Genomic DNA, 12,269 nt, shown 5'->3' on the forward strand with positions numbered 1-12,269 from the left:
CCCAAGGTAAAATAGATCATGTAGTTCTAACCTTTCACTTCAATATAGTTGTCAATAACAAGCACACATGACCTGGGGTCTGAAAAGCAAATATGCAGGATATCACGCTCACAAAATCGTCACTAGATTGGACAACAGAGCCAGAGTCCCCGATTGAAACAGTTTGGGATGTATTTCGAAATCTATACTTGAAGTTACTGCACCCAACATCCCTTGGACCACACCAAGGGGACTAAGAAACCTTTCACTATGGTTCAGTAGGGAAGCTCACACTCTCCTCCGCAAGAGAAGAAGAATGTGGGACATATTCAGGTTACTGGGGACTGATGAAACAAAATCTCAATATCAAGAAACTCGGAATACCTGTGCCTCGACCCTCCGTAAGTCTCAAAGGTTGTACGAAGACAACATTGTAAAGGAATCTATAGAATGTCCTAAATGCTTGTATTCGTATATTAACTGATGGACAAAAAAGGGGGAAATGTTCCAGCACCATGGGGAGACAGTAGCGCTTCATCATTAATGGAGGACAACTTTGGTAAAGCTCAACTATTCTCAGACTACTTGAGCAATGCGTGTACTATATAAACGCCCTTCTTCCACTTCATACGAATCCCCCCACACATACTGGACAAACGTGACCATGAAAGAACTCGATGTTTCTGGTCTACTAAATAAGCGTGACATAGGCAAATCCACGGGACCCGACGAACTGCATCCTAGTTCACTGAAGGAATTAGCTAACTTTGTTGCGAACCCTTTGGGTATGTGCTTTAATATATCCATAACGCCGGGTTGTTAACCAAAAGACTGGAAGAATGCCATAGTAAGTCCTGTCTTCAAAACAGTCACAAAACTTAAACCTGAGAATTACCGACCCGTTAACCTAACTAGCGTGGTTGTTAAAATTTTAGAAATGATTATTCCGAAGGAGCTGTTTAAATATATCTTGATGAAAACCGGACCTTTTCGGAAAAGCAGCGTGGTTTTAGAATAGGTTATTCTTGTCTCACTAACTTATTAGTGGCTCGTGAATACTGGTGCGCTCTTGAAAACCGGTTTTGTTATATTCTGACAATTTCAAGATATGGAGAGCGATAAAATGTAAGGGTGATAGCTTAGAACTTCAGAATGACCTGAAGAAACTATCCGAATGGTCGCAAACCTGGCAGTTGCCGACAGATGCTTCCAAGTATATTTTGATGAATATTGATCACCAAGGTACAGATGCACAAATGATGAATAACACTGTGCTATCTGTTGTCCAGACACACAATGACTTAGGATTCATCGTTAGCCTCCTGTCCTTTCCAAACTGAAACTGAATGTACTGAGGTTTCTGGCCGGCGGAATCGATGATCCACTACAACTTGATACGAAAGCTTTTTAAGCGAAAGTTTCTTCTTTTCCGTCCAGGACCATATGAAACCATATGGTAGATACTGGATATATTGGATTTCGGATTAGAAGTTTAGGCGGTTTATTTGAACAAAAGTTCACCCGCATGTTTGGTTTAGATGCTGTTGTCTTTTCTAATATAGTATCCTCCCTTTCACAAATGGATATAAAACGTTATTTATAAAAAACACCATCTCATGAAAAAAGGGGGTGTTTCACCCTATTTGTTGGACATAATACACTTTCCAGCGCTAAAATGTCTTGTTTCACGAAAAAGCTTGAAGTGTGTACTTTTATCTGCTGCTGTTGGTGGCGCAGTCTTTAGTGCTTTGTACTATTGGCTCAAGTCCAGGAGCTCTTCGAAAGCTTCTAGTCTCCATTCAGAAGTTGTTGGTGATTTGGATGATCTCGATACACTTGTAAATGTTGCCGATTACTACTCTCAAACAAAACTATCAAGTAATCGGAGCGCCAGATCTGTTTTATCTAGAACTTCAAATCTCAGCGAAAATCACCTGACGCTGTCAAGGTCAAGAAAATCTTCACTTCTATGTACAACTAACGATTCCGATGTAGATGGCTCATGTTCGGGATTAGATTATAGAAAATTAGGTCTCCATGCTTTAGCCGGAGTCGTCGAACATCTAGAATCTCTTATGTCCAAGGTTAAAATTCTCGAGGATAAAGGATTATCAGCCCCATCATCAAACTCAGAGCATTTGATCAATGACCTGCGTATTCTTTTGGAACATGCTTATCGTTTGCGTGAACAGTACAAGCAGCAGTTGGTTCATGACGATAGTTATCCACAAGAATCAATAGAGTCTTCAACGACTTCCCAGGAAGATACCTCCTCATTTTTCTCGGCTTCTGAACAACTAGACTTAACAGAGCTAGAACTTTTAATGCAGTTTAACGTCCGTAGGCCTCTTTATTACAATGCTTTGAAGTTGTTAAACGAAGGTGAAGTTCCATATCGGTGAGTTCTTGAAGTTTCAATTGTATAGATATATTGGTTGTGCAACAGTTGTTAGTCACTTATAAAAGTTCACCGTAATCCTTTATACGTCAAGTAAAACTTTCTTAGATATTAATATATCTATTAATGATTTTTTTGGTCTCCGCAATGTTTATGTGCAAACTTACTGTGAAATTAACAAATAAAATTACTGACTTGTTATAATTCTTTTGCTAATAAACGACCCAGCTACTCCTATTGCTTGACTAAAAATTCAGCTCATGTAAATGAAATTACTGACATTTACAAACAATTTATACGAAACGACAGTGCACATATTTCAGTGCGTTAGTGATGACATGATTTTTCAATTTTCGTTCGAAAGAAGGGAGAAGAGATGAATTATTTAGCTTTATTTCAGACATTCGCATTGGTAGTAACCGCGTTATGTGGCTCTATCATCGCACCGTATCGTTTTCGACTTATACTTGTTCTAAGACCATATTCCCATTACTATTAGTTTAAAGTCGACATGAAAGTATTTATTGCTATGCTGTTTCTAAGTCGAAATTATTTGTGATTTAGCCACACCGGGGTTCTACAGACGTAAAAGATCCCCGCACTTCGTTTTCGAATCCTAATCAGCGGTATACAAGCAGCGTTTATCTCCATGAACATGGTGCTTCCATATCTCTGTACACAAAATGTTGGTTTGAACTAAGGGTTATTTATAATACTTCGTCTGGGTAAATGATGGATTTTAACTAGGTCCAACTGTGGGTCACTTTTACAGATGAGCTGGTTACTGAACTCTCAACCAATGTAAGTTATACATTAATGTTCATACCGCTGGTTGCTCATATGTGTCTTCATTTACACAAATGGTTTATTTGGAGTTACTTTATTAACTCCCAATGTTTCTGACAATGTGCTACGAAGCGATATATGTTTTGCTTTTAATCTAAGTAGAGCGTAGTTTCTAATTAGGTAGTGACTGGGTATCCAAGCGACTAATTCGACATAATTTGGTTGATATAGGTCCACAACATCCTCACTCCTTTGAATCGTACCTATAATCCTAAAATCACCGACTCAGTTGTCCTACTACTTTCAAAAGATTTTGCTAAAACATCCATGAATGTTTTCTAAGCTTTCCGGGTTTTTCAGCTTCAGCTATCTCTTCTCTCAATGCTATAGTATGCCTTTTTGCGAGGTGTTGGTATTTGGTCGTTTCTGATATCAGTATTCAAGGTTAAACTTCTCCTCAGACCTAATCGGTCTCTATTTTTGCTGCAGATTCAGTTCTTATCTGCGGACTCGCACTAGAGTGATGACAGGTAGACGAAATAGCTTGTCAGATTGACTTATTTATCTTCCGTACTCACACACTTGTCATGCCCAAAAAAGATCCAAAAGATTAGCGTTTTGTATGGTTTTTATTCAGAATAGATTTTGCCTATATTGTTTAGCTAAAACGGCTAATGAGTTTCCTAAATCACTGAGACCAAGTAGAAGCAATATCTAATGTGAAGGCTTATTTATTTATTTATTTAAACACATAAATATTGGTACAAGGAAGCACCAGATACATATGCGCCTCACAAATCTCATTCGATTTGTGTGAGGGCTGTGATACTGCTCAGGTGCTTAGACAGAAGCAGGTGGTTTTCTTAGGGGACCACACCCGGAGCCTTTGACCTAAAGGTCTAGTCCACAAGATAGTGGAGCATCGTAAGGAGATGCAGTCCCATGGTAGCCGGTGACCAACAGTTGGTTCATACGCCATTCGTTCCTTCAGGATCCTGGAGCCCATGTGCACCATTGGTTTGAAATCAGGGTTTTCCAACTTCCCTAGGCGAACTTTCTGTGTCCACCAACCCGGTTAAAGCGCTGGACATTCGCTTTTCGTCCTCTCAATTTCGTAAACAACGGTAATGCCACGAGAAGGCAGTGAGTAGGACTTCTCTGGTAGAGGCTATACATTCGCGTGGCCATGTGAGAGCATTTGGAGAGGGAGAGCGTAGTCTCCCCACTCTCGGCCGTACCAGGGCATTTGGGGGCAATGTGAAGACTTGTAATATTGTTTTTAAGAATACCGTTTAAATTGAAGCGATATAGCATGTTGACAGTTTGATGGTGATCCCAGAGCAAGTATAATTAAAAATCAACAGTATGACTCCATCTTTCAGGTTTAGATGACAACAGCCGCTATTCTCGAAAAAAATTCAGATTCATGGAATAGAATGTTGGTTTTCATATATTTTGACCTACGCTTCTGTTTAGATACTTAGTTCTCATTAGGTAATTGCACCAGAAATCTATGTGTCCTAGCTATTCACTCAATAGTATTCGTTGGGGATTAGTGATTAAATTACCCGATTTTCAGTTGTTGTTTTTGGTCCAAACCCTACTCCATATTTCTGACTTTGGCTAAGAAATTTGATTAATTGATTTTTTTCTCATTCAACTGTTTTTCTTTGTGCCGATACGATCTCAAGGTATTCTTCGAGTTCCTATCATGTTGGTGTTTTTGGTTAGCCTTACCTGCTTAATTAATCAGGTAGAACATTCAAGTTGTTATATCAAGATAATAGTTTTGAGTCTAACTGACCGTATTTGCACCTTCGAATTTTAACTATTACGCAGATAAGTATGGTTCAGTTTCTGCTACAGTTTACTTGGTCATATGGATAGGTTACTCACAATAATTGTTAACCCACTAAACTCCGTATCTGTAATCGTAAAATCGATGTGCTTTTCTTTTCTATCTATCTACTGCCTGTCATAATTCATAGGATACCATAGTTCATTTTTACCAAGAGCTTCTTGTTTCTTGATTTAATGGTATATCCAATATCATAAATTTTCGAGTTGTTCTTGCTTTTTCCAGCGCTCTTCGAACACAATTCGTGGGGTGTGAACTTGACATTGAATATCTGGGCAAGGTCCATTGCCTTCGTCAAGCATTTGATTATATTTTCGACTGTCATGAACCCACTGTTTGGTTTATCGAGGTTGGGAAACGTAATGTTTGTCGTTTACTGTATTGCCTTGGGTATCCCTTGACGGATTTTGAAGGGAATTATGAGTAAGTGTGATTTTTGCAGTACTAGATGTCAGACACCTACCTCTACTTTTTCGCTTTTGTAATTGAAAATCTTAACATTTTGTAGACACTTAATAGTAGGTCTTTAAAATGATGTAATGCTCTTATCCGTGTGATTGCTTTTATAAGAAAATTAAACTCTAGTCGTCCTCAGTTGTCATAGGACTCGTGTATTCCTGTTTCTACTGAATCAGTAAAGTAGTTTATTCAGCATGTAATCAGTCATCTGCAACGTAGAACTGGACACATGTACGTCAACTCGAGTTGCCATACCACAGCACAATGAGATAAAATTATTAAGACATCCCAGTGTAGTAGAAGTAGTAACATTATCAGTGCTAGGCAAAGCGATTAGGTGTAGAACAACAAGGAAACCAAAAGGTATAAGTAAATTTTGGGATCAAGGGATTAATGGGCAATTCTGGACCATTTTACTGAACATCTCTAATCATTAGTTACTAGAGTCGTACGGTTTCTAACCAGGTCATGTTCTTTTCTCTACATGACTCTATCTAGCAGACTCATTCTGTGTTTCTGTTTGAGCTCCCCTAGCTCTCTTCTAACGTACCCCCTACACCAAAAAACATGGCCCGTAGAATTAGGCAGTGTTAGAATATGCAATCCCCAAATGCCCTGGTACGTCCGAGGGTGGGGAGAGTCCGCTGTTTCTCTCATAATGCTCTCACATGGCCACGCGTATACAGCCACTGCCAGGGAAGTCCTAGTCACTGCATTCGCGTGACGGGGGTGTTTACGAAATTGAGAGGGTGAAAATCGAATGTCCAGCGCTTTAACTGGGTTGGTGGACACACATGGTCCTCCTAAAGGAATTGGAAAGTGATAGTTCATTTGATCAAACACTTATTTTTGACCTCACGGTCGTCACTACAACTTTGAGTCAGGCATCCTAGACACTAAAGGCTTTATCACACTAGATAAATTTACTAAAAACAATATATATTTTTGACTAAAAGTCTTGAGCTGGGGTTGTACGCAAAATGCTCCAAAGTCACTGTGATGCATAAAATTTGGGAGCTCACTTAAATAATAGAAATTTATTATTTTTATCACTTTTGTAATCTTCAGGAATAAGAAGGTAAGTTATTTTATCGTGTGGGTTTGGGATCATAATTGAATAGAGTATAATAGAGAATTAACTTCCCTGCTATCTTCGTCTTCTGATTAGACACTGTGTTGGAAGGATCTCAAGGTCCAATTGGCATTAAGGTCTCATTCGTTGTGCATTGGTGAAATATGCTATCGGTGCTATAGGCAATATAGAAGAACTAATCAATAATTAGATTAGATAATATTACTGCTTTTTAATCACAGGGGCTCTAGTACAGTTTCAGGCGTCCGTTCTAAAGACAACACTTTATGTGTATATTGTCTTATGTAGTTGGTAATAATAAGTTGTTTTTGTTTTATTGATATAAATCTGTAAGTTTATTTTCACCAAAGGCTGACATCATTTGGAAAACGCATTAGCAACAGCTGACGAACAGTGGACGGGCATTTTGTTCTAGTTTTAGAGGGGATGCTCACAACCCTATACATGATGGAACTCTACTTTCACGTCTCATAACGAGGTGTGTCTTCGAATCATTGATATTCATTGACATATTTAAAAATTCAATCAATTTCTCGTATAACGCTATCCCCTATTGATATTTATGTAGGCTTTTTTTCCAAATGGATGTTTTCTAAGTATACTTTACATTTAAAAAAACACTATTTATTTTCCTTTCAGTCATCTTATGGAATTCATTATTTCTCAAAAAAATAAATCAAACAACATGATGGCCGAGGAACTATTCGCTAAAGGTGTAAAAATAATCAATTTTTATGATGTCGTCATTGATCTAATGCTTCTAGAAGCTTTTGAATTATTAGCTAATCCACCCAGTTCTGTATTATCTGTCACTAGACATAAATGGTTAAGTGATAATTTTAAACGTTGCGCTCTTGATTCAACTGTTTGGACTATTCTATTAGCTAAACGAAAATTATTAAAATATCCAGATGGATTTTATGCACATTATTATAGTATGGTTGGTACAGTTTTGCCTGCATTAGCTTGGGGTTTTCTTGGACCAAATGAAAATTATTTTCATATATGTGATCGTTTCCGTGAAATTATTATATCATTTATTCGTGAATCATTTATATGTTATGATGCATCAACATCATCTACATTATCAAGAATTTCTTGTTCAAATGGTTTACCATTATATTTCAGTGAACATTCCATAAAACATGATACATTTGATAAAAGTATTTTCAATAATTATTCATTAGATAAAAACTTGATGAATTCTACCATTGATTCAAATGATAGTAATCATGATTATAATAATCATAACAGTGGTGATGATAATAGCAGTGCAGGTACTACTATATCTGAATCTGGTCCTACAATAGTGTGTCAATCAGATCAATTACCACAAACAATTTCACCGAATACAATTCATCGTCAAATTGGTTTACGTTATACAACTGTAGAAGATTTAGCTAATGATTTATATAAATTAATTAATGTTTATTCTCAAGATTTATTAAATATGTTCATTGACGAACTGAAATTGTCTGAAAATACGTTACCAGTTGAATTGGAATCGAATCCTGTCCAACCGATACTATGTCGTAAAGTTGAATAACAAACAGCTGATCATTTTTTAGCAGAAATATGTTTTTAATTCCCATTTATTTCTATTGTTTTATATAAACTCTTCGTACGTTGTATGTACATATGCATTTATTAATGTATGATGGACTTCTTTTGCTCTAGTATTTATTATTCATGTTAATTATGAAGCATTCCTAAATATAGAAGTAGATTTTTAGTTTTTCTGGAAACAAGTTTTGTTTTTATTCAAATATGCTTGGAAATGTGCTTTTAAGTTGTTTTTTTCCCTTTTTTATGGTTATTATAGATAAGTCAGTTACTTAGTTTTTTTATTTGAACACATAAATATTGGTACAAAGAGGCACCAGATACATATGCGCCATACAAATCTCATTCGGTTTGCTTGAGGGCTGTGATACTGCCCAGGTGCCCAAACCGAAGCAGGTGGTTTTCTTAGGGGACCACACCCGGAGCCTTTGACCTAAAGATCTGATCCACAAGACAGTGGAGCGTCGTGAGGAGATGACGTCCCATGGTAGTCGGTGACCAACGATTGATTCATACGCCATTTGTTCCCTCGGCACACTGGAGCCAGCCCATGTGCACCATTGGTTTGAAATCAGAGTTTTCCAACTCCCCTAGGCGAACTTTCCGTGTCCACCAACCCGGTTATAGCGCCGGACATTCGCTTTTCGGCCTCTCAATTTCGTAAACAATAGTAATGCCACGAGAAGGCAGTGATTAGGACTTCCCTGGCATAGGCTACATACGCGTGGCTATGTGAAAGCATTTGGAGAGGGAGAGCGTAGTCTCTCCACTCTCGGCCGTACCAGGGCTTTTAGGGGCGAGTTACTTAGAAAATATAAGGACTTTTTTTAATTCACTAATTTTAGTTTTCTTATGAATCCGAAAAATTCTCTTATCAGTTACTGATAAGACATACTATTTTTTCGAATTTACATTGGTAGTTCAGAGTACGCTTTCGTCTACGTATTTCGTTGTTTCACTCGTTTGATAAAGCGATAGTTCTCATACTCCAAGAACACTTAGGTCAATAGTTTTTTTGTTTCCGTATCTCGTTAAGTAATTTGAGTCCCAGGACGGAACCACTATATCTTTCGGCAAAAGATGTGTGCCGAGATTATGTATTTATCCACTGATTGGTCTCGTATATTGAAACCTACCAAGTTATTTCAAAATATCAAATCAATTTAATTATTTATGTTGAAAAAAATATTTTTACTGCTAAATTCCAACTGATGTATTATTAGTAATTTTCCTGTTGTGTCCAACCCATATGTTTTTGTGTGATAGCTAGTGATATTAATCGGCTTTCAAACTGAAGTAAATGTAACATGTTTTGAACCTGGGACTTAATTGTTAGAAATCAAGTATTATGACCACTAATCCAATGGTCTCGTGATTTTCTCATCATTTCAATGTAGGGTTTAATTCATTCTTCTACCATAAATCACAATGTACAACATTTTTAAAAATGTTTATAGTTCATGGGTGTTTCGTAGTTTGAAGCACTTATCAGTAAATTTAGTTTTAAAGCTGTTCCGTAGTCTTGAAGCTTTGTCTACATTCACCTAAAAAGCGTTAATCAGTTAAGCTTTTCGATATTATTGAATGGAGTTTTGGTTAGAGCATTTGACTTTCACCCGCAATCATAAACTGTGGTGGTTGGGAAACCGATTTATACTTACATATACTCGGTAAATTGGTGGTTGCAATTGATTATTAGGGTTATACATCTATTCTAGTCGCGAACTATCATCCATACTCTCTATTCTTTCCATTATCTCTTCAGGTTCTTTCTTATTTGTTATTGCTAATTATCTTACAGTTTTTTCATGGATGCACCTACTCAAGCTATTCTCTCCGCTTTCTCTATTGTTCTTGGACATGGAATTGGTGATCGGCAAGCTGCTGAACAAAGTTTGACTGCATTGGAAGTTCTCGAAGGTCAGTTCAGTTTAATGTTGCTATTTTATTTTGTAGCACTTAGTGAGTCTTTTTTAATCACTACTCGTCTGGACTGTAGTTATTTCAAAGTACCACTAGTTGTTGGGTATTTACTTTTCCGCTAAAAAAGAGTTTTGATTAGTCGACAGATCACTTATTTTGAAATCATTTCGTTACTTTTGCTAACACGAGTTGCCCGCAAATGCCCTGGTACGGTCGAGGTTGGGGAAAGGCTACTCTCCCTTTCGAAATACTCTCACATGGCCACGCCTATACAACCACCACCAGGGAAGTCCCACTCACTACCACTTGGCGGAGGTGTTGTTTACGAAATTGAGAGAACGAATATCGAATGTCCGGCGCTTTAACCAGGTCGGTGGATATAGAGGATCCACCTAAGGGGTTTAGTGCCTCTTTGTACTAATGTTTATGTGTTTAGATAAATAAATTAATATAAATAGGAGTTAGAGTATGATTTCACTTCTCGTGAATGTGACGATGATAGATTAAATAGGTTACTACGCTTATTTTTGTAATTAATGATGTAGGTACATTGACGGACTTCTTTTTGTTTGCTTTCTTTGAATGTTTAATCTTATAGAGGAAGTTTTGGGGAAATTTTTTGAAGACACAACAGGTCATGTACCTAGTGAAGGATACTTCGGAGTGGCAAATGATTTATAAAATCAACTTGCAAATCACTTAACTTTCACTCTTACTATTACTATTACTACCAACAGTTAGTAAACTTGTTCACATTTCTTCCACCCTTGATGAATTCTAAACTCTTGGTAGCTGGAACACGATGTAAATCGTGTCGGTTCAAATTGAAGTCTCAAGTTTTTTTTACAGCAAATGATTCAGTCGCTATATGTATAGGATATGTTTGAAGAGATTATGAGTTCACCTAATCTGAGAACGAGACGAAGACTCAGTGACACAATGACCAAATAAGTTCTCTATTCCTATGCGTCTTAGCTTCACTAACTAGAAAGAGAAGTTCAGGTTCAGGAGACGGAAATGTATTACACAAGCAGCCAGAAGCACGAACAATAATAACAAACACAATTCAAGCGTATATATACAGCATAAAAATGTCCTTGGGAAAAGTTACCGAAACGCATATTAAAAGAGACAACGAATCAATAACATTTAAGGTTCTCCCAAGTGAGAAGTATGATATGAAGGTAAAAATGGGCGCTTTTGGTGCGAAAACAAGGAATTCAAGTTTTCAAAATAAAATTACAAAAACAAGACATTTACCGAGTTCTGGGAATCTAACATCCCCAACAATATATTACCTAATTACTTACTCCTGGTACCCCTCGTGGATGAGCATAGGCTGCCCACCAGCGTTCTCCAGCCAATTCTGTCCTAGGCAATCCTTTCAAATTGCTGTTCATCCTTTTCATGTCTGCTTTGAAATCAACGGGCCGGACTCCGTAAAAGGCGGACGTGCACAGATCAAATTGCGACACTACGAATCATTGTTGAGCAATCAATTGAATGGAACTCGCCACTATACATCAACTTTCTTCACTATGAGAAAGCGCTTGACAGCGTGGATAGAATATTATGGAAACTTCTTCGGCATTATGGTATACATGGGGAGATCGCCAATATCATACGGAATTCACATTCCGGACTACAGTGCAAAGTGGTGCATGGAGGACAGCTGACAGACGCATTCCATGTGAGGACCAGAGTCAGATAAGGCTGGTTACTCTCGCCCTTTCTCTTTCTTCTGGTGGTTGACTGGATTATGAAGACCTTCACATCTCAAGGTAAGCACAGAATACAATGGACAACTTGTATGCAACTAGACGATTTGGACTTCGTAAATGACCTGGCTATTCTATCCCATGCAGGTAAAGACAACGAGTGTAACAGAAGTCTTTGAACCAATAGGCCCAACATACACAAGGGGAAAAGCAAGATACTCAAATACAACACGGAGAACACCAACCCGGCCACACTTGATGGAGAAGCTCTGGAAGAGACGGAATCTTTCATGTACTTGGGAAGCGTCATCAATGAAGAAAGAGGATCGGATGTCGATGTAAAGGCAAGGATAGGCAAATCAAGGGCTGCATTCCTACAGTTGAAGAACATATGAAACTCAAAACAACTGTCAACTAACTTCAAAGTCACAATCTTCAATTTGAACGTCAAGACAGTTCTACTATAAGGAGCTGAAACTTCAAGAACTACCA

The 12,269-nt window shown here is 37.7% G+C and overlaps 2 protein-coding genes across 3 annotated transcripts in view; both read left to right on the forward strand.

Annotated features, from left to right (window-relative positions):
- Window positions 1–1,595: 1,595 nt before the first annotated feature.
- Window positions 1,596–8,315, forward strand: Smp_049930 (hypothetical protein; the record flags this gene model as incomplete). The annotated part of the gene is made up of 3 exons (XM_018791157.1): window positions 1,596–2,377; window positions 5,247–5,444; window positions 7,213–8,315. 3 exons carry the CDS (start codon window positions 1,596–1,598, stop codon window positions 8,117–8,119), a joined length of 1,887 nt encoding a protein of 628 aa, XP_018645671.1. The 3' UTR covers window positions 8,120–8,315.
- A 1,629-nt stretch (window positions 8,316–9,944) lies between these two features.
- Window positions 9,945–12,269, forward strand: part of Smp_049920.1 (importin 9 (imp9) (ran-binding protein 9),putative) — a gene marked incomplete at both ends in the record, with an annotated part of 52,114 nt that continues 49,789 nt past the window's right edge. For both annotated transcript variants that reach the window (XM_018791159.1, XM_018791158.1), the window contains one exon: window positions 9,945–10,056. In XM_018791159.1, the coding sequence (XP_018645672.1) occupies window positions 9,945–10,056 (112 nt within the window). The remainder of the gene's footprint in view (window positions 10,057–12,269) is intronic.

This window comes from Schistosoma mansoni (genome assembly GCF_000237925.1).
Source record: "Schistosoma mansoni, WGS project CABG00000000 data, chromosome 4 unplaced supercontig 0032, strain Puerto Rico, whole genome shotgun sequence".
NCBI lineage: Eukaryota > Metazoa > Platyhelminthes > Trematoda > Strigeidida > Schistosomatidae > Schistosoma > Schistosoma mansoni.